Source organism: Parasteatoda tepidariorum, chromosome 8, assembly GCF_982258835.1.
Source record: "Parasteatoda tepidariorum strain Cologne lab strain chromosome 8, Ptep-v5.0, whole genome shotgun sequence".
Lineage (NCBI taxonomy): Eukaryota > Metazoa > Arthropoda > Arachnida > Araneae > Theridiidae > Parasteatoda > Parasteatoda tepidariorum.
Genome location: NC_141762.1, coordinates 28,962,529 through 28,986,945, shown reverse-complemented (window position 1 = coordinate 28,986,945; position 24,417 = coordinate 28,962,529). Strand labels below are relative to the sequence as shown.

Here is a 24,417-nt window from a genome sequence, read left to right as displayed (position 1 = left end):
ATACGCTATCAAAAATTATTCATTAAGAACTTATATTTTCTTTCATGCGTCATAGATTAATCGCATAAAATCCGCAACTAAAATATAATTATAAATAATGACGAGATATGTGATGCAGAACTTTTTATACAATCATCTTCCATATTTTATGAAAGATTAGTTATTAAGTTCTTATTTTCTCTCATTGATATTCATACGTTTTAATAATAATATTGAATGCGAAACTAATATAATTGTAAAAACTTACGAAAGAAAAATACTTAAAAACTTTTTATAATGGACAAAACCATCTTTCATGCTCTATACAAGATTATTTATTAAGTCCTTGTTTATTGAATCCTTATTTATTAAATCCCTTTTTTCTTTTTCCTATATTTGTGCTTTAGATTAATCACCTAACTACGCAATTAATTTAATTGTAAAAATTGATGGTAAAGGTAATACAAAACGTTTTATAATGAACAAAACCAACTTTCATGTTCTACAAAAGATTATTTATTAAATCCTTGCTTATTGAATCCATATTTTCTTTTGTCTATATTCGTGCTTTAGATTAATCATCTAACTACGCAATTAATTTAATTGTAAAAATTGATGGTAAAGGTAATACAAAACGTTTTATAATGAACAAAACCAACTTTCATGTTCTACAAAAGATTATTTATTAAATCCTTGCTTATTGAATCCATATTTTCTTTTGTCTATATTCGTGCTTTAGATTAATCACCTAACTACGCAATTAATTTAATTGTAAAAATTGATGGTAAAGGTAATACAAAACGTTTTATAATGAACAAAACCAACTTTCATGTTCTACAAAAGATTATTTATTAAATCCTTGCTTATTGAATCCATATTTTCTTTTGTCTATATTCGTGCTTTAGATTAATCACCTAACTACGCAATTAATTTAATTGTAAAAATTGATGGTAAAGGTAATACAAAACGTTTTATAATGAACAAAACCAACTTTCATGTTCTACAAAAGATTATTTAAATCCTTGCTTATTGAATCCATATTTTCTTTCGTCTATATTCGTGCTTTAGATTAATCACCTAACTACGCAATTAATTTAATTGTAAAAGATGACATTAAAGGTAATACAAAGCAAAAAACTTTTTATAATGAACACAGCCAAATTCCATGCTCTATCACAGATTATTCATTAAATCCTTATTTTCTTTTACCTATATTCATGTGTTTTAGATTAATCGCATATTTGCGCAATTAATTTAATTGTAAAAATTGGCGGTAAAGATAATACAAATCTACGAAACTTTTTTTTTATAATGAACACAACTATTTTTCATACTCAATCTAAGAACTTAACGCTGTACGTAAAGCTTGATATTTCGCGTTACGTAAACAGCCTTCAATCCACGAAGGTCATTATAATCGCTTCTAAATACTGTCATATATTTCTGATAGTGCGTGTTAGATTGACAAGGAGAGGTGTAATAGATAAATTTGTTCTGGATATTTTTTTTGATAAAAAAAGTTTTAATATCAAAAAAGAAAAAACCTTATTATTTGGTTTCCCATTAAAGACAATGCTGAAGCCATTTTAAACTGTCCTATGAAACTTTGAAAATGTTCTTTTTTCATATTGATTATGTTACGAAAACACTGGGAGTGTTTATTGTTTCGTTAATATTATGTAGTATAATTTACAGATGGTTTCGATCTAGAAATTATCCCCCAGGACCTATTGGTTTACCGTTAATTGGTTACGGATTCTTCCTGGGTAAAAAACCTAACCTAACACTCCAAGATTTAGGTAATAAATATGGCGGCATATTTAGGTAAGTTTATCTCTTATTTATTTAAATAAAGAATACAGATATCTTCGTTTTAAAAGTTCTAATTTTAATCTTTTTTAATATTCAAGAAAAATTTATATTTCTAAAACTGACTTTTTATACACTTTTACAAACGTTTATTATCATGTCTAATTCATTTTAATAAATCTAGAAAGAATGCATTATTTATCTTATATTATATTATTATTTCTTGAAAGAATACAAATGTCCTAGTTTGAAAGTTCTAATACTTGGATTTTTAAATTTACCCTTCAAATTTTTTTCCCCCACTTAAAGCTATTTTTTTTTCATGCTTATTTAAAAAACTGTTAAACCTCATATTTCAGCATATATTTATTAGCATATCCTATTCACATTAAAATAAATGTAGAAAGAATACTACTGTCCTAATTTGAAAGTTCTTATGTGTTTATCTTTTAAAATTTCCTTTTAAAAGTTTTTTTTCCTTCTCAAGGCTATTTTTGTTACATATTTATGAAACTGCTTTTTTATATTATATACCTTTTGATATATATTCATTAAGATATCTAATTCATACAAATAAGTATATAAAAATTGCAGAAAGAATACCATTATCTTAGTTGGAAAGTTCTAACTTTCTTTTCCGTATATTTTTAAATTTTGTATAAGCATATCTAATTCATTTAATTAAATCGAGTAAGAATGAATAATTTATCATTCTAAAAAGAATACAAATATCTCAGTTATAAAGTTCTAATTATCCGATTGGATTTAATTTTTAGCTAGATGCCTGGGGCCATATAGCCCCTTAGCCCCACTTTCATTACGCCAAGGCATTTTAATAACAACGTAAAAGATATTTTAATCTTAAAAAACTAATTTTAAATAACAAGTTTTATGTAAAAATGAAAAGGCTTCTCTACCCTTTCGTTACGCCACTGCATTTTAATAACAACTTACAAAATATATTTTAACTTTCAAAAATAACTTTAAAACAATAACTTTTAATTCAAAATTAAGGAGCTCCCTTCTCTACCCTTTCGTCACGCTACTGCATTGTAGTAACATCCTAAAAAAATATTTTAACTTTAAAAAAAGCTTTAAATAACAATTTGAGTAAAAATTAAAGAGATTCCATCCCTACTCTTTCGGTACGCCACTGAATTCTAATTGCAATTTAAAGAAATATCTTAACTTTAAAAATAACTTTAAATCACAAATTAAATTACAGCTTAAATAAAAGTTAATAGATTCAAGATTTTTAGTAGTAGCCTAATGGACGTCCTTGATTAGGTTGGATAACTCGAGTCGTTGCCCTTTCACCCCTCTGCACGCCACTGCACTGTGGGCCAGAAGACCATGATCTTTGGCCAAAAGTCAACAATTAAATTTTCAACTAAAATATGTGTAGGCAGTTTTAATATAGCCCAAATTAAGTATTCATAATCATTCCAAACATTATAATTTACTTTTTGGACCGACTAGAGTTCAATGATATGTTAAATTTTTATTTTTAAATGTAACTTTTAAATTTTTTTTTCAGAAATATACATAAGAATTTCACCTTACTGTTACATTTTTATCAGAGTAATTAATCTGAAATTATAGTACAATTTTTCAATTTGTTGGATTAGTTAATACTCTTGACAAATTTATAGTTTATATCTTATCATTTGACATTTTACAATGTTTGAATGACAAAAGTACCACGATGTAATTAGCTAAACTTATTTTTGTTGTCTTCTTTGATGTTTCTTCTTTCGAAAAAACCTTCCCCATTTTGCCCGTATTGCAAAGGTGAACTAAATATACCAAAAATCAAAAAGTAGGTTTTTTTCTTCATGTTTTCGCGTTATTTTGTAATATTACTTCGGAAATATAATTTTCTTTTCAATTTTAATATAAAATTACGAAAATTATTATATTTTCATTGCTATATTTAATTATTTAAACGTACTATATTATTTTTTTAATTTTTGCTCGCCATATTTCAGCCGCCATTTTGTTTTTTTGGGTATTTTTAGTGTATTTCAAAATTTTAACTATGAATTCAATTTACCAGCACATAAAAACCCCTAAATAAAAAATCCCAAATTTTGAAACAAATTTTATCGAAATACTAATTTTGGCCACGAAACCTTGGATGCTGGCCCACTGTGCACTGCTGTGTGTAAAAACTTTTAATTTTCTAATGAATAAATAATGTATAGATCGGCTGTTCTTGATTTATTCCGGCCATGGAAACCTAAATGATTAACCAATAAAAGACTTTATTGTAAAAATACTTAATAAGGGGACTGAAATTTATCTTTAATTATAATCTTAAATTAGGTTTCAGGTCCGAGAGTTAAATTAACAGTCCTAGAGCTGCATCTAGTTTAGTTATGAAGTTGTTTTTAGTATATATACATAAGCTAAAAATGAATAAAATTAGCAGAATTGTGGCTTTCTTTGAAATTAAAACTAAAAAGAAGTACTATTAAAGTTGAAAATGTTTATTAGGGAAACATATTAATTTATTAGTAAATGTAGTTATTTTATTTTGATATGAAAAGTGCGATAGGAAATAATAGTGCAATGTTTTATACAAACATGTTCTTTTTATAACTTTTTGGTTATATTGTTTATAGAAAAATTATATATTTTTAAAAACAAAACTGCCAATACTTTTTTATTGGCATATTACCATAAATAATTTCAAAAAGGCAACCAAAATATTAATTAAATAATGGATAATTGATTGGATCTAAATATAAGTACAGGTGTCAAAAATCAATACTGGTTAAAATAAAAACTTAATTCTTGGAACCATTTTAACTGTTCCACGGTACCCTAAGGTTCAGTGGAACACCATTTGGGAACCTTCGGTTTAGCTAAAAAGAATTGAATTTTTTATGGGGCCCTGATAACTGTTTTGTTCTAGACTGTTAAAGTCATCGTTTTGTTCTAGACTGTTAAAGTCATCTAATATTTATTCTAGCTTCTATACTGGCCCGCAACTAATTGTATGTGTTACAGAATATCACATGATTAAGGATATTTTGAATCTGCCAAACACTTTATCAAGGACCCCTCATTCATTTGATTTCCTGGTTGGAAAAGGAGGTAATTAATTTTACTTTTAATGCTTCGACGCAGATGGGACACTGGTGTCCATTTTATTTATGTTTTTTCTTTCGCTTTAATCAGAAGTAATTTAAGTTGCACTCTATATAATGATACTAAAATTAGAATCACTCCATATAGTTAAGCCTGTAATCAAATTACAGAAAAATTCGTTACTTTTTGCTTTTTAAGAAAATTTTATATATTTGCAAGATGTGTGGTAGATGTAGCAAGATTATAGCTTTTTAATTTTCATTGGAAATAAGTTTAGAGGTGTTTCAATCTTTTGTCGCAGATGAGACACCGGTGTCCCTTTCATATATATTTTTTCCATATATTTTTTCCTGGCGTTCATTACAATTAAAAGTGAATTTTGGTATTTTTTTATTATAAAAAAACAATCTAATAGTTAAAAAAATATTTTAGATTATTGAGATTACATTTGAACTAAAATATAAAATCCAAAAAAAGTAGTTAATTTTTTTTCCATTCATTTTCTAAAATTTATCAACGATTGATTTTGAAAATGAAAGAAATTGGAAATAAGTTTAGAGGTGTTTTAATCCCTTGTTGCAGACACAGGTGTCCCTTTCATATATATTTTTTCCATATATTTTTTCCTGGCGTTCATTACAATTAAAAATGAATTTTAGTATTTTTTTTATTATAAAAAAACAATCTAATAGTTATTGAAAAAATCTGTTAGATTATTGGGATTATATTTGAACTAAAATATAAAATCCAAAAAAAAAAAAATAGTTTTTTTTTTTTTCATTCATTTTCTAAAATTTATCAACGATTGATTTTGAAAATGAAAGAAATTTCAACGAGGAATAACTATTTCTTTTAAGTCTAAACAACTGCAAATTTGAAAAATTATTGTTTAAAAGTGAGCCATTTTGGGAAAATTTTACCTTTAGCGCAAAAAAAGATGTCTCATGTTGTATTTCGTCTCATGTTACATTTCATAACTGTAAATTAATCAAATACTAAATATAATATTTTTCACTTATTTTGATCTAAATTAATACAAAATAATTATATGTCTAATAAAAATTCTGCGTCAAAAGGGTTAATAATTGATCAAACGGTTGCTCCTCTTGCTACTTCGTCCGGACATAATTTGACTATAGTCGGGGCAAAGCTAACCTTTAACCATTACCATGACTACGATAGCCTGTTTATATCAATTTCTGGTCAAATTACACTTTTTGTGTTATTTGTTTACTAATGCAAGCTGGTGTCTATTAATCTGAAGCTGGAATGCTCTGCGGACCGAACCCATGTCTTTCGCAATGAAAGCTGAGTGCTTTTAACCACTGAGTTATTACGTTTGACAATCCCTTAAAGGCAATAAACTCTACTTGTGTTCGGAGACGATTGAAACTTGTATTGTCGTCAGTTAGACAGGGGTCGGAATTATGATTGACAATAAATTTCCTGGTGTCGGTAATTTACCGATAAATTACTGCTTTGTGCAATCAGGAAATGATTGAAATTTATATAGCCATTCGATCGGGCCCTGAGGTCTAGTCTAAATATAAGAATTCTAGGTCAAAATTGTGATTCACGATAAATCATCTTTGCCATACGTAATGTGACTATACATTCTGACAGAGTAACGGTCAGGAAAGGACTGAAATATGTCTTGTCGCCGGACATGGAATTTCACTCAATTTTAACCACTTAGTCGTAAAATTATCGAAATTTCTTTTTGACAGTAAATTTAATTTTACGATAAAAATTCTGATTATATTGGTTTGAAAATGTTTGAAACTTGGTCTACAAACGCATAGCTTCTTACCAAAGATTTAAGTGCTTTAGCTTAATGCTCTCCAACCTTTTTATCACCGAGGACCGATCAACTTTTGATAATTTTACCGCTGCCCGATTGTTTGCATTTTAGATTGTTTTGATCGGACAATTTTAATTTAATTTTATTTAAACATGGTTCCAAAATAAAATACAATTACATGCGCGGTATTGGTAAGGGGTTGGATATCGTCTCTCGGCATTCGATCAACCTCTCATTCATGGAAAGTCGTACGAACTAGAGAAAAATACACCTCAGTAAATAAAATAGAAATAATCTCAGACAAGAAAGCGACTCAGACAAGAAAGCGAGTTCGTATGTAAACGAACCAGTAATAAGAATAAAAGAAATTCATTTAGTTTATAAAAACTATAAGATTAATATATATTTTTAGGATTAGGTTCATTAAATGGAGAGGAGTGGAAAGAGCAGCGTCGATTCACTATGCACACTATGAGGAATTTGGGACTTGGAAAAGGACTTTGGGAAACAATGATACAGGTGAAATAGAGTCAAAATTCTAATTATTTTGTGTTTGATATACAAATGAAGGAATTAATAAGTAGTTTCTATTTAATTCTTACTATTAAGTTACTGTAAAAATAAGATCTTGTAATTTATTTCTAACCAACAACTCTTAAATGACCGACGATTTTAAAAATCAATTAAAGACAAACGGATGAAGATTTGGAACGGATTCGGTTGCGACACCAGATGGCGCTATTGACTAAAAACTAAGAAGTAATCATAGATATAAAGGCCCTGTATTATACCCCTATATTACCCCTATATTAGTCCCTGGAAGTAATATACTATTCTACTCCATTTCAGACACAGCTTTCTAAATGAAATCTATGTACAAGGGTTTGTTAATTGCATCTTCAGGCTACGCCACATTGTTGCTGCAATTATATATATATTTTTAGCATTAAGTTTTTAGTATTTTTAATAATTATTCTATATTATGTATATATATATTATGTATTTTTTATATTATGTATATGTATATATATATATGCTATTGACGAACTTTACACTTTTGAAGTTTGATGAGAATAAATTATCTTGTTTCTAAGCAGAATGCAGGCAGAGAACATTACAATTCAATTTTCAGCTCCTATAATTTTTATTTAACGATTTTTTTTTAATCCTTTGTGATTTTTTGACACATTGAGCATTTCTCCGTACTTCATTAAATATGTTATTAATAACACTTTTGAAAATTGCACCCTTATTCTTAACTTGCAAAACAGTTCGTAGTACGTCCAAAAAGCTTTTGAGACTTTGTTGGTAAAATAAAATGGACAAATAATTTGTTATTTTTTATTCAAATCAACCCATTCCAGCTTTGACTTATACACTTTTGTTGCGAACATCAGATTTATTTATATATCTACTTATGTATTTTCATTAATCAAAATCCTGATTTTGGGACAATCTGGCATCTTAGATTCACAAATTACCACTCTGAAAAGCATAATTCAGTTTTATTTATTTGTTTGTTTTATTTATTGTTTTCACTTATTAAAATGGAATTTTGACCCCATGTCAAACATCTTGAATTAACATAACTCATGAATTAATTATTAAAAATTAATCCATGAATTAATTTTTAAATTAATTCATGAATTAACTGTGTTAAGCATGATTCAGGCAACGAAGTTTAATCTTCAACTTATGTCCTTATACTTTTCACAAATCTAGGGGGTTCGCGAAATATTACTTATGAATTAAAGTTAAGAATAAGGTTCCAATTTTTCTTAAAAGTTTTTTTTTAAAACTAGTTATTTAAATGTTATAACACCAAAATTGATGCCATGCTGTTATGATCATCAATTCAGAACAGACATCATCAATTAATAACAGATTACAACCAATAGGAACACGAATCGTCAAATAGGAATGATGGGAACGACAATTGATTGATTTATTCCACTCAAATCATGTAGTTCAGCCTCTGGCTTGGACTATAGAGCTATAAGGAATCAAAACTCATGCATTAAAAATCTCGATTGTTTTATCATGAGCAATTTTTTTTTTTTTACAAGCAAGTAATTTTTAAAAATCCATTTGTTTTATCAAGAGTCTCAAAGTAATTTTTTTAAATCCAGTTGTTTGATTTAGAGAGTTTAAAGTTTTAAAAGAAGTGTTGTTTTATTTCTTTTAATTAAATTATGATAATTGTTACTTCATATGTACAATACAATCAATCTAATTAGAGATGTTATATAATAGTCATTTTAATAGTTCTTTCTAAAATATTATTCCTTTCATTTTTAATACATATTTTCATTTAGAATATATATTTGGAACATATTAAAAAAAGTTAAATAATTTTTTTCCCATTTTTCTCTTAGGAAGATGCAAATAAACTTGTAAATAAATTGAAAGATAAAAATGGGAAACCATTTTTCTTTGAGCCATTATTATCAAGATCTCAAATCACCAACAGTTTATCTCTACTTTTCGGTAGACATTTGGATGAAGAAACTGAAAAAGAAGAAATCGAAGTAAAATTGCCTCTTTATAAATATAGATGTAGAGAAATGATTTGGTCAAAAAATACTGGGCTGTGAGTTAAAGTAAAAATTGTCATTTAAATATTATATAGAATGAAAACGTTTTCCATTTAATTTCAGTTAAACATAACGTGCTTTTTTTTTACGATTTTGTAATGAAATATAGAAATAATTTATGATACTATACTGAAATATCTTAAGGAACCAGATTTACATTCTGATTTTTAGACCAAAAGCAATTCACTGTATCTCCCCATAATTCTCTGTTAAACAGTAATTTTCTGTTTAAAAGTTCAACTTTTTTAATAAAGAGAGTTACGTTGCAAGTCTTATTTTAAGAAAAAAAGAAAAAGAACTACAACCTACAGAATCTGAAATGATGTAGTTGATGGGAAAATGTGTTATTGATTGTTGTAAAAATAAAGTTATACAATACGTATGTACTATCTCATGACGGAAAAATACGTACTTTTTTGGAAAAAAATTCAACTAATCACAGGGTTTTAAAAAATTTATTTCTGAGGAAGATGCTTTCAATCAAAGCATAAAATAATACAATCATCAATATGATTAAGACAATTGAATTGCAATCTATATATGATTAAAAATTAATTGTAATATTCCAAACAGTAAAATAATATTCCAAACATACATGATTTATGTTTTCTTTTTTTTTTATTATTATCTGTCAGATTAAAAACTACACGAACACCAGGGCCGGATTTAAGCTTGGCGGGGCCCCAAGCTACTGAAAAAGATGGGGCCCTTATACTATAGTAAGTTCAATTCTATTTATATACACATGAGGAAAACTGTCATTCTTTTTATTGTTGAGTATTAACATTAAATTACTAAAAACATTCGTTTACGTTACATTTTGCTTTGTTGCTCAAAATCTATAGACTTAGAAACATGAAATTATGAAGGAGTGTAGAAAATACGCAAGGAGTTAAAAAGAAATACAAGAAAATACAATTTGATTATTAGTTTTATTCTTTTTATGACCGCCATTGAAAAACTGACTCAATTTTGAGTTTACAACTACTCATGTTTAACTACGTAACCTTGTGATTTTGAACTCAATGCAGAAGACAAGGGAACTCCTGGATCAGTACCCAGAGGTATTGATTTGTTAAGAACTTACTGGACTTTGTGACCCAGACAGATTTAACATGCACCAGTCACCATTTTAAACATGGGTATTCTTCGGCCGGCTGGATTCGAACTCCCATTCTCACGAGTACATACCCTACTAACCAAGCTATTGCGGCCAAATTATTAGTTTATTTCATAACAGTCATTGAACAGCCCACCCAATTTCGAGTTTCGACTACTAATGTTCAATTCCGTAACCGTGTAATTTTGAACCCAATCGAGCAAACAAACTCCAGGATCAAGTATTTGATGAAATTTTTGCCTTCGTGGAGGACGTTTTGATGGAACCAATCAGCATTTGAGTTACATGGAGAGGAAAGCCTCCCACTGTTAGTCTGACAGCAAGGGGACTCTAACCCATGATCCGTCTACCACTGAGGATATTTTAGGTCAGCACTGTGGTCGGTGCAAGTCGGGTGTAGAATTCATATCGACCAGCAGCCATCACCATCATAGACCAGCGAACTCGGTTCACCTCATCCGGAGGCGAATGCTGTATCCCTTGAGTCTATCTTCACTGAGAAATAACTCTGCGGGAGGTATCAATTTTCCAATTTTATTGATTTGCTTAAATTTACTCATCTTCAAAATGTAAATGGCAATCGTAATTCTTGTGTAGAAAAATGGAAATAAACCGTTTTTCCTCTTATCTGTGCACTGATTAATGAGAAGCAACTACGAAGGTTAGTGAGCAAAGTGAACAAGGGGCGGAGCCTTCTAGTTTTTTTAATAATTGTTAAATTATTAGTTTTTAACATGAATACTTTAAAAACTAAGAAAAAAAAATTTCAGTGTAAAGAAATAAAAATAAAAAACTGCCATCAGCTGGAATAGAACCCACGATCTCACAGTTTCGTGTTAAATTTCATAATCTTCAGCTCCAAATATACACACCTGCCATGTAAAGTTTTATTATTATTATTTTTTTAAATTTAATAAATTAAGTCATTTGGATACTTGGGCTGAGGGTAAAAGGTGTTAAGAAAATCAATTAATTAAGAAATTAGTGCTAAGGGTAAAGGTTAAGAGTAGACTCAGCCACAAGAGCCGACTCAGCTACAAGACTATTTAAATATCTTCAAAAAGATGCAAGAACATCTTCACAATAAGGAACTAGTAAAGATGCTCCGATCCCTTCTCGCTGATGTCAAAGCCTAATCCTGCCATATGGATTTCGCTATATTGATGATTACAGCTTTGCTGTGATCCTGAATTTTTATTTTTAATTAGAGATTCACATCACTTAATAGCCATGATCAACTTATCATCATCGATGAATCAGTTAATGACGCTTCGCTGCAGTGTACTAAGATAGACTCTATAGTTTATGTTCTAATGTTCAATATGATGACAATTGCTAGAATTTTGAAATTTTACATATTTTTTACTTATTTATCTTGCGAAAATTTTTTCCTTCTCTTTTTTTTCTTCATTTGTACGATTTCATAAGTAATTACATTTTCTTGCAAACTCTGTACTCATTGCCTTATTAAAACTTTAATATTTTGAGAAAGGCTCTAAACTAGATCAGTAACTCTCTGTGAAAGAACGTGGCTTAAAAAATAATTTTTATATTTTTTTATATTATATTTTAGACAGTTTAGAGGGCACTATGAGAGCCTTTTTTGGCCCACGGGCCATAGGCTGTGCATCCCCGCTATATATACTGACATGACATGATTCGTTAATTTTGTTCTAGATAGGGTAAACCAACCAGTGAAGGAACACTACCCAGTGAAGGAACATTTCATATATATTGATTAAAAATAAGAATTTGATAGTTTTTCTTTAGATTGATTGGTAACAATAGCTTACTGCCAAACAATAGGAAATCATCTAACAATGTTTTGGATTACCTGGTCAAATAGACTTCTCTGGAAAAATTTTTAAATTTGTTATTATCTCTGCAACACCTTGTTTCTTTGAAAAAATTATAAGGCGAGTGTTTGTATTTATATGTTTGAAGTGGAATTAATTGCATGTAATAGTTTTATTTTTCTCACTGTGAAAAAGAGAATTCAAAATATAGTTATTGAAGTTACGTTTTATTTTTTTAAGCATCATAGCATAATAAAGTACTGAGATAAGGGGGTGTTTATTCACTGGATTACCAAACGATGAAAAACCAGTGAAGGAACAAGTGTTCCTTTACTGGTTTTTTTTTCTAAGTTAATGAAAATGAAAGAAAAACTTTAATTTTCTTGTACCTTTAGTGATGTTCCGCATCAAAAGTATGCTAAAAATGCGAAAAACAGCTTCTAACCAGTGAGGGAACGGGCATGTTCCTTTACTGGGCATAGATTTCCCAGTGAATGAACAGTATGTGTTAATATGTTGACACTTTAATTTTTAATTCATGATTACAAAAAAAAGTTAACATTTTCCAAGCATTTATATGTTATAATTTCAAGAATAGACTTTCTTTTAAATATTTGTATGGCTTATAAATTCATAAAGAGCATTAAAAAATAACCAAAATTAAGTGTTCCTTTACTGGGTGTTCATTCGCTGGTAAGAGCTGTTCCTTCACTTGGTCTTCTTACTACTTGTTATTTGAACCTCCAAAACTTTAAAACAATATTATGTAAGTTCTCTACAATTTTTTTTACATAATTTGCAATTAGTAACAAATATGTTGACACTGTCATGTAACTAAAATTACGAATTTTGAAATTAATAGGATTTTTTAAAAGGCAAGCGAAGCTTAAGTGTTCCTTCACTGGTTAGTTTACCCTACTTATAAGAAGTCGTAACTAATATGATGTATTTCATAGATGATGTATTTCATAGATTAATAATAAATGATGTATTTCATAGACAATGTGTAAAGTTGGCAAAGAAATGATGAAACACATGGTATCAGTCAATCTAAACATTTTGTTTCCTGGGGCGTTCAAAGTTCTTGAAACTTTGAACATAAAAGGCATGAAAGATTTCATGGTGATTCTCAAGAAACTTGAAAAGTTTATTGGGTAAGTAAACCTATTGATTTCAATTACATATTTTTTTAAAAAAACTTTTTATTCTGACATTCTTACCAGTTAACTGCTATGCCTGAATAGCGTTCGAATGCCGCGAAAGGGAACTTTGATTTGTCCGTACACTTCCACGCTTTGAATCCCGGCATGTTTTTTTAAGGAAAAGTTAGATTTTGAATCAAACTTTTATTTTCCATTTAAAGCTAGATTTTGGAACCCACCAGTCTCTTGATTAAAAAGTTAGTGTTTTTGCTTCAAATAACTTAAACAATATTGAGACGCCTAAAGTGTATACGTATTTGTACAACTTTACTCATGCTAGGTATTCTAAATTAGCCACCTTTTCAAAAATAAAAATAATTTCCCCCCCCCCCTTTTTTTTTACTTAGTATTTTTGTCTATCCTGATTGCGGAACCCTGTTTCGAACCTCCTATAACTACAGAACCATAAGTGATAAGATTCTGAATTTTGGACGTTGTGATTTCCTCTCGCATGTGTCTCGTAGTTACTCAGTCAGTCAGTGATGTTTAAATTTTAAGGAGAGTAAGTTTGATGGAGTTATAGATGAAAATGTAATTAAATAAATTGTTTTTTCTTTGTAATGCAATTCTAGTCTGATCTTATTAGAATACGTTACAGCGTCAACTATACGGAGCAATTTTAGACCCGATCCTAAAATTAGTTCTAAAATTTTAATTTGTCTGTTCAGGAGAAATATTTGAAAAATGAATTTTTTTTTTTTTGCATTGGTTTAACATTAGATATTGTTATAAATAAAACTTTAAACCAGCGGTTCCCATTTTTTTTCTCTAGCTGTGGAACCCTAAATGGTTGATATTCTTTTGGCGAAATCCTGAGACTTAATGAATAAATTTTTTCAGTAATAATGAACACATTAATTAACAAAAGATTATTAATTATTTTAAAAATACGCAACTAGCTAAATTTTTTCAATTATTTTGAAAATATTAAAAGAATGAATGAAGAATGATTTTTTTTTCATCACATCATTTGATCAATAATAATCTTAAACTTTTTTTTTTTTTTTTTTTTTTTTTTTTTGCCAGACAGTTGAATTCACAGGTCTGAAACGATAGTTCTAAATTTTAGAATCTGGTCTAATTCTAAATTTAATTTTAGTTCATGCTTAAACTGAAAATCAATGAGATAAAATGTGGTTTCCATTAAAATTAAAACGAGAAGAAAAGAAATTGAACTTTGGAAATACTTATCCTAGAAACATACTTCTTCACTGTTAAATTTGATTATTTTTATTGGATGAAAAACAGTACTAAATTTTTTTATAAATGTATCTATCCTTTTCATGCTTCATTTATTCTATTGTTATTAGAAAAAAAGTTGTTTTGAAATTTCTTTCTTTAAGCATTTCAATAAAATAATTTCCTTAAAATAACTGAAATATTACACTGGTGTGCAAAGCTTAAGCAACAAGTGGTTTTTCACCCACAGCTCCCCAACAAAGTATAAGATAGCCATGAAATTGCAGTATAATATGCACGTAATTCAGTAGAAAGATTATTTGTATGCAAATTTTAGAAATGAAACGTCGTAGGTGATGTAAGTGTACTTGAACCTTGTGGGTTGGAGCGCGCAGGTCAAAGCTGTGATATAAGGATAAAGAGCACCGTAGTTATAGACATTCGCTGCAAGTGCAAGTGATTTGTTTTGTGAAACATGTCTTCAAGAAATCATTCAGACGACTTTACTCGAGGAAGAATGATTGGGAAGCTTGAGGAGGGGCGTAGTGTGACCAGTGTCGCCGAAGAGTTCGGGATCAACAAAAGTGCTGTTTCTCGTGCTTGGAATGCCTTTAAAACTACTGGTACAGCTGTTCGGAAGGTTGGTGGTGGCCGTCCAAGGAAAACAACACCAAGAGATGACCGTTACATTGTCCTCCAGGCGAAAAGAAACCGTTTTCAGTCAGCGAGAGCCATATCTCAGCAACAGTGCAGTGCACAGCCACAGGACGACAAGTATCAAGATTTACAGTGGCCAGACGCCTCCACAAAGGTGGCTTATTTGCTAGAGGTCCTGAACGCTGCATTAGGGAGACGTCTTGCGACACGACAGTATCCTCCTGGTAACACCCATCAGCTGAAAGATGCGTTAAAGGAGGAATGAAGACGTTTACCCCAAGAACTCCTGGATAATCTGGTGCTTAGCATGGAGAGACGATGCCAAGCAACAATTACAGTAAGGGGAGGGCATATCCCATACTAGGGAACACATGCCAGTTGTACTTACGCTTCTTCAGGCAATCATTTGTAACGCCACTATATGTCAAATAAAGCCTTTTTTTGTTCCATACCCTACTTTAAGCTTTATATTAATTTCTGCACCATTATTCTTTTACCATCGTTTAAGTAGAAAATAATGTACATCATATTCAAATTTCATGTCAATCGGATGATTTCTCGTAGAGTTATGACAAAAAACGCACTTGTTGCTTAAGTTTTGCACACCAGTGTAAATAAAATAAGAATTAGTACTTGAATATAAGTCTATTTACGGGTTTCGAAAACCATAACTTGTTAAAGAGATGTAACTCTCGGAACCTCTGTGACCCTTCTACAGAACCCTAGGCTTCAACGAAACACCATTTGAGAACCTCTGCTGTAGACAATTCTATTTAATATTTTAAGGCACGTACTTTAATGTTTAATTATTTTTCACAAGCTCAATCCTTAACGTGAACATTTGAATTGGTGCTACGTAACTGAATCAGTATTACTAAATTTATCTAAAACCACGCTTTTATCTTGTTTATATTTGTATTTTTAAAATGTGTTTCCATAGAGTTATATTATTTAAAATCAATGATACTTGAAATAAGGAAAATTTAGTTGTGTACTAAAAAGCAAAACCAATTGGTGATAGAAATGTGGCTACAGGTGGCGTTGAGAACTACCCTCTATCTAGGGTAACATTTAACATGCCTTCACCATTACCGCGTGAAGAGTCATAGAAGAAAGAAGTACGTTTGCTTCTGTCCTGATTTTTAGATAGATCAAAAATTTTTAAGTTAATAAACTATATGGGACTGAAAACTACATTGCACATAGTTCTAAAAGAAAGCATTTTGGAAATTTTGAAAAATATTTTTGACTGTTAAATACCGCTGGAAATCGAACCTGAGACCTCAGTGGAAGGCGAACGCTCAAACCCCGGAGCTACCGCGACTCTCTCTTAACATATCCGTATTATGCTCGTTATAAATTTTTATTTGAGTTCCTCAAGCCATTCGCAAGCAGTTGCTCAGATAGCTGAATCCAATACAAACCACCACGACAGTGGCCTACGAGCAGATCATTAGCACAAGCCCCCGATTTGGTCTCGATTGTGAGCACCACCAATTGGTAGACATGCAAAGGAGGCTTGAATTTAATCAAGCACCAAACTCAAATCCACAATGTCCATAATTCGCAGTTGACTTAGTTAAAAACCAAGCCGACAGTAGCAGAGTAGCAACCGCTCTGCGTCAAAGGGACTAGAAAGTTCTGACTAGAAAGTTTTCGAACTCAAAATATGTTACAAAATGTACTGAAGTAAGAAAACAAACAAAGGATTACAAAAAAGTTGTCTGAAATCCTTTTTATAAAAACTTAAAATAGTAAATATTAAAGTGTTAAGAAGAAAGGTGGATGATTATAAGTATTTAAACAGCGCGTTTTATAACAGGATTTTATATAAGTTAATGCAAAACCAAACATTTGTTGAAAAATTTCTCGTTAAAAAGGGGATCTCGTTAAAGCAAGGTTTGTATTAAACGAGTTTGATCGTATATTTTAAAAAAATTATTAATAAGCGCATTCTATTTTCATCAAATTTTTCCTCCAATTGAAATAAAAATATTTAATTTTAATTTTCAGAAAAGAGGTGGAAAACCGAATGCGTTCGAAAAATGAAGTTACAAGGGATGATTTTATTGGTTGTTACTTAAACGAACTAGATAAAAAAAAAGATGATACCAACAGTTCATTTACAGGTATTTTTTTCTATTTCTGACTCCAAATTTTCATTTTTGACTGCCATACTTATGTTTTCAAACAGAATATCAGAAAATGGTCGAAATTTTGGATGTTATTTATTTAAAATCATCGAAACATATTGAATTATTGCTGAAGGAAGGTTAACATCAAAGCCTGATAACATCAAAATCAGTTTGATTGCCAGACGATATTTGAATATCTTTTTAATCACAGCCTTCCACTTTCACTATGTTTCATCTCACAATCAAACAGGTTTTGATGGCTTAAATTGTCTAGAAATCCTAGTATTACGGAAAAAGAGTGGAAAGGAAATTAAAAATTTCTTATTTTTTGGGCAAAACAAAACAGGAAAAAAAAAACGACTGAGAAATTACTAAAAGAAAGTTTAACTAAACTCAGTGGCGTGACAGTAAATAGAGGGCCAAGGAATACTGTGCCCATCCGTAATCCCCGAGAAGATAGAAAAAGGGCCGTAACCTCCCTTTCTCGGAGGTTCCGGCCGACTTCCGACTGTGTGGTCAGTCGAACGAGGAACCCCAAGTGTTTAGTTCCCAAGCATGCTTGGTACTCAAGTTTAGAATTGAATAAATCTATAAGAACTTATCGTATATTCTCATTATGGAAGATGTTTTTGCAAATTTTGGATGTAAGTTCTTGAATTTTTGGAAACTCTTTGAAATCTAAAACGAACATTTTAACAGGGCTCTTTTCTTTCTGCACACAGAACTAAAACCACTCGCGAATGATGCCAACTATATTTTCCTATTTTTAATAAGCGCTATACCTAGACCAATGGATTTTCCTCTTAGTCTATTTTAGAGAACAGGATTTGTGCTAAACGTTATAGAACTATAGCATCCATAAAAATTTCCGATTCCCCGTAACAGATCAGTGCATTAAAACAAAAGGCTTATATCATATCCAATTTCCGAAACGGGTTAGTTCATACCTTAAAACAAAAAAAATTTTTAAAAAAAGTCTCAGCAAAGAAACAACGAACTTAAGACGCTCTAAAATTACCTGCTTCTTTTAATTTTTTTTTTTGTACTGATTTTCTATTAGTGGTTCTGTTATCTGGATATTTGTAGATATTTGCATGGTTGTCTGTGGTATTTTAATGGCGTATTATATGTGTGTTCATATATTTATTTCTTGCCACCCTGAAAGGATTAAACGCTTCCCTTATCATCTCTTTAAAAAAAAAAATGTAAAAAGTCTTTTCATTTTTTATTCCGTGATTAAAGATAAGAAACTAAAAACAAAGCATAATGTTAGAAAAAAATATAAAAATATTTTTAAAAAAGAGAAAATTTTGAATAATAGTTACCCATTGTTGAATTTTTTTCTCACTTGATAAGACTTTCATTAAAGCTGCTATTTTTAATCCCAAAATTCTTTTCCTTCTTCTGTATTCTTAACTAATATTAAAATTGCCGTCAAGATGATTACGATTAAGTTAATCATAAAAAGAATATAGAAATCAATGCTGTTGAAAATAAAAATGAGCCTGACTCCAAACTCTAAGAAGTTTCAAAATTATCGTCTGCTTTCTTTTATTTGATCTTATTATGCTTTTTTATAAATGCTTATGTTAGCCTATTTCTTATGACTTTTAAAATTCTTCATTTGGGAATATGGTGATGAAGTTGATCTAGTTGATTTTGTCGAAGAGTGAGGGGACGTGAAAAATCTAGAACTATTTTCCCAATGAGTAAAAAAACTCTTTGAGGCACAAGTGAAAAATAATGAGAAATAGAGAACAATTATGTATGCCTCCGAATTATTTATTTATCGACAAAACAAATAGACGAACTCATCAAAAATTTCATTAAAAAAAACAATGGATATCCAACTAATGTAATTAAATTCTATATAAAATCTAGTTAATTGTATGTTATAATTATTAATAAATTTGAAAAAAAAAAATAATAATTGATATTAAAATTTTATAATTGAAATTCAACCTCATTGAATTATCCAGTATTATATTTTTACCTTCCGCACATTCAGTTTCGGATAAGATAACTTCCAAGATAACTTAACAAATCGAACTCGTTATAAAACGATACCTTCATCCTCTTTTTGCGCTTCTATTTTAATATTTTGTAATCTGGCTAACTTGTTACAAAAATATTTTAAATTAATTTTGAAATATTATTTTGAAAGTGGAAGTACATATGAATTCGCTACACGCTTTTATATTACATTTTGTGTTTTATTCTGCATTTTCTTGAATTTTTTATTTTCTATTTTTTGCTTGATATGTTTGATTTAGCATTTTCCCGCTTAATTTTGTTTCAATTTTTTTTTACTCCTCACACTGTTGTATAGATATATTTTGCTTTGTAATAGAATATTAGAAAGCACTCTTTTTGCTGATATAAACATGTGAAATTTTGATGAGATAATATATTTTCTTTATTTTGTTTTTTGACTTTTTATTTTTTCTCTTAATATCTTTCATAAAATATTTCATTTTCAAAATTTTTTTCTTTTTCTTTTCTTTTAAAAATATTTATATATTTTTTCCATGTTTTCTCTATCATTGTTTTTTAACTTATTTTATGAGTTCTTTGTACTTGCTGCTCATGCGCAGTAAATAATACTGACTGCGACTTATATATATGTGTGTGTTTTATATGTATATGAAAGTCTTGTGGCGTAACTACCACTATAAATATTGAATGCCAATTCACTAGTATATAAGACATGCTAACATGATTTTATTTTGAGGTACCTTCTAATAGATGAAGGTTGACGTAGTCGATTTACGATTCCCCTCAGTCTTTTGAAGTAATAATATAAGCCGATATAAGTGTCTGCTTACATGTAAATAATAATAAAATTAAATTCATAAATATTTCCTTTTTCAGTTGAACATCTCATTGGTGACATGTTTATACTATTAATTGCGGGTCATGACTCAACAGTTGCCAGTGTAGGTTGGCTGCTTCTATTAATGGCCAAAAACCAAGAAATCCAGAAAAAAGTATGCGAAGAAATCGACCGGGAAATCGGAAGAGATGGGACGGTTTACTACGAAGACAAACAGAAACTACCGTACACTTTGGCATCGATATTGGAAATGTTACGGTGGGCTTCAATAAGTGGACTTTTCCCAGCCCGATAGTAAGTCATTAATACTTAAAATAGTAAAATATATTTAATTATCAGTGGTATAAAATCTAAAAATTTTCTGGCTAGCAAAAGCATGAATAAAAAACGTATAACCAAGCACGAGACTATTTGAGTTGATTTTTGAAGAGAATAATTTTTGTTTTGAATTTAAGGTTTACACTAACCCGTTTATTTTGTAAGGTTATTAGTAACCTGTTACGGGCAATTCAATTTAACTTGTTTAGTTTATGTGTGGTTGTCAAATAATTGTGTAAATGTAAATGTGTTTTTATAAAAAAGAACTGTTTCTTTAATATAGCTTGATTCGTTACAGCTATATTTAAATTGGTGGCAGCGTCGGGATAAACTTACCATTTACTTTGAAGCAGTGTTTCCCAAAGTGTGGTACGCGTACCCCCAGGGGTACGGGAACAGTTTAGCAGGGGTACGCGTTCTTATGCGAAATATCTTGCAACAAACGAAAATTTCAAAACATTTTATTTAAAAACAAAGCTAGTCATGAAAATTTACGATTGCGTATTTTTCTATTGGCTATTTTTTGTAGAGTTAACAGTTAATAACTAAAATATGTTAATAAAAATATTTTTAAAAAATACATTCATTTTTTTATTAGTGGTACACAGCGTTACGAAAAATTTATAAAGGGTACACTAAAGTCATAAGCTTGGGAAACACTGCTTTAAAGGAATTGTGTTTCAAGTATTATTAACTAACAGAGCCATAACATTGATTATCAGATAACAGAGCTATTTAATCCGTATAATTCTGCAGTAGCTGCATTGCGTAAAATACACGCAAGTGAATTTATGGCATGCCACATGAAAGTACTAAATTGACTGATTAATGATATTGTGTTTTAATAAAGATTTTCAATGAATATTTTAAATCCAGACGATTGTTTTACAGTGTAACGGAAAGTTTTACTTTTCAAAACTATGAAATTCCACAAGGTGCTCAGATTATCTGCAATGGATACGCAATGATGCATGATCCTAAATATTTTGACAACCCAATGGCATATCAACCCGACAGATTCCTTGATAAAGATGGCTCAGTCAGGCTATACAATGTTGATGCATATGGACCATTTTCATTTGGTAAGAATTATTCACTTTAAAGTATTGTTTATCAAGCCAATTTAAGTGTCTCTAAAAGTCGTTCAACTTAGAATTAGAAGTTTCCAATATGAATACCTAGAGACTCGGTGGCTTAGGGGACTGAGGTTTCGCATTTCAATGAAAAAACGTTCGCCTCTCTATGGCTCAACCCAGGTTCGAATTTTCAACGGTAGCTGGTTGATATGAATTCTTTTCCCGCCTTTCACTGACCACAATGCTGACTTAAAATATTCTCAGTGGTAGAGGGATCTTGGGTCAGAATCTTGTTGTCTCCTGGCTAACCGTGGGATATTTTCGTGGTACCGCAAACGAGGATAAATTCCACCAAAAAGTGCTCTACGAAGACTTGTTTATTGATTTGCTTGATCCAGGAATTCTCTTATCTTCTGGATTGGATCTAAAAATTACAAAGCTACGTAGTTGAACATTGATCGTAAACTCAGAATTGGGTCTGCTGTTTAACGCCTGTTATAAAATAGAATTCTAAAAGGGTCATTGTCTCAGGAGATAAAACGTTCGCTTCCTAACGAGGTAATATAGGTTCGAATCTCAGCAATACGAATTCTGCTCCCGGCTCGCACTGACCACAGTGCTAATGTAAAATATCTTCAGTGGTAGACGGATTGTACGCTTGCTGTCGAGCTAACCATGAGAGGTTTTTACGTTTTTCCTTAGTGTTATCAGCAAAAAACGAAGGCAAGGCAAGGAGTTTCATGTGTGGCCTTAAACTCAATATGGCAAAGCTACGAAGTTGACTGCCGTAAACCCAAAATTAGGTCGGCTGTTCAACTACGGCTATAAAATAAAATGAAATCAAATATAAATATGTGTAGTCTGACTGGTCCTCTGAGAAGAGCTTTATTCCCCATCTTGAATTTACAGAGGGAGAAGTTGTAAAAAAGGATAGAATCTTGGCAAGTAAAATTTGTTATGAACTTATCTATGAGACAGTTTAGAAGTTGTAAGGGGTTTAGTATAAGGGTATAATGTACTTATTAAAAATATTTCTCTTATACTTATTTCTACATCTAGCGTACTATGCAGACAAGTGAGGGATTGTTACTTGCTACCTATGTATTCCATGCAGAATCAAATTTTACTTCAAGTAATTTATTAAGACAAATAGTTTATAGTGTTTTATGTGTAAAGAGTATGATTTTATTTTTGAATACATTTATGTATAAAGCTTAAGTAACCTAGAAACTGTTAGTTCTTTCAACTTAGTTTTATTCAATTTAGTATTTAAAAAAATCGATATGAAACAGTATCTCACTTGTCCAGATAGCAACGTCAGAGATTCAAATAAGTCGAAAATTGCACTCTTGAGATATTCTAAATATTAAACCCCTTATAACTTCTAAACTAATAATCCTGTCGATTTGGCACAATATTTCCTAAAAGAGAGAAGGCCTCAGCACGGGTTACCATTAACAAGAAATTTGATCCTTTAGTAGTCCAAACGTAATCACATCTTTCATATTTCCCCCACTGCGCAGCTTAGTCGTTCGAATTTAGTGACATCTTTCTTATTTTCCTCTACTGCGCAGTTTATATTCGTTAAGTTGAACTACTGAATTGATCCGTACTGATGCCTAGGTGTTGCTTGGCAACGGCCTAAGTCATAGTAAAAAAAATTCTAGTTAAAAACTTTTAAAAAAATGGGTGAGTACATATATTTTACTTGCTTATATAAGCTTCCATCTTATCATTTCTATTTAATCAAGAATCTTTTTCATTTGATTCCCTTCGTAAATTCAAGATTTTACGAATTAAAATTCAGCAATTTTTTTCTTTTAAAAAAGCATCTTAGTATTTGAGAGTCATACTGATCAATTTCCCTAAATGAATTAAAACTTCTTACATTCACAAAGACTGGCATGTATTTTGGTAAGAGTTTTCATTAAAATTTCATTTCTGTGAATGAATGAGTCTTGAAACCAAATATTTTAACTGTTTTATTTTAAACATTTTATATAAATTTATTAAAACATTCGAATTATTGAATTCAACTTGAATGTATAATTTTCAATGTTATTTTTGTTACTGCAGGGAAACGTAATTGTCCTGGAGATGGTATTGCTGTAATGACCGTCTACTTGTATTTCGTGTCCATAATGCAGAAATTTTCCATCCAACCTCCGCCTGGAAAAGTACCTGATCTGGATTATATATTTACAGCTGGTCTCATTCCGAATCCTCAGGAACTGTGCTTCATTGAGAGATGATAGTTGGATATAAGTTGCATGAAAAAACTAATGATTTAAGATAAATCTTAAATCCTCTTATTTTAATCCGCTGTTAGCACTTTTAATAATAATTGTTTAATAAAAGTACTTCAAAAGCGCATTTCTCTTCTTTTCTTTTTTTAATATCTATTACAATAAAATGAGATGTTGATCTGTGAGCAATTAGTAACATTTACAGCTTATATACATCGGTGCCGAAAGAAAGGATAAAACTGGTCTTAGGCATAGAAAGAAGGCGCACTATTTATTTCATAATTAATAAAGAGAGAACAATCATCCAAGTGACACAAAATCGTCGTGCTCTTCAATAAAAGTTAGGGAAAATCTTGTTAAGTAAATCCGTAAAATGTTTTGTTTTAGGGAAATCTTAGTAATTATAATTGGTCTATTAGATATGTCGTGGGGAAATATATTTCTCACAAGTTAGAAAAGGGATAAACGTTAAAATGTAAATTATATATATATAATGCATACTTGAACTAAAAATAGATTAAAAGACAGGATGTGAATATTAAAATATGAGAAAGATCGTATTTTGAATAATAAATTAAG

General features: G+C 30.1%; 1 protein-coding gene across 1 annotated transcript; it reads left to right on the top strand.

Annotated features, from left to right (window-relative positions):
* The first annotated feature begins 1,358 nt into the window (after positions 1–1,358).
* LOC107453154 (cytochrome P450 2J4) lies at positions 1,359–23,965 on the top strand. The gene is made up of 9 exons (XM_043040156.3): positions 1,359–1,803; positions 4,763–4,887; positions 7,095–7,201; positions 9,058–9,210; positions 13,192–13,346; positions 17,244–17,359; positions 20,237–20,492; positions 21,408–21,598; positions 23,669–23,965. The coding sequence occupies exons 1-9, from the start codon at positions 1,592–1,594 to the stop codon at positions 23,842–23,844; spliced, it is 1,491 nt and encodes a 496-aa protein (XP_042896090.1). The 5' UTR covers positions 1,359–1,591; the 3' UTR covers positions 23,845–23,965.
* The last annotated feature ends 452 nt before the right edge of the window (positions 23,966–24,417 follow it).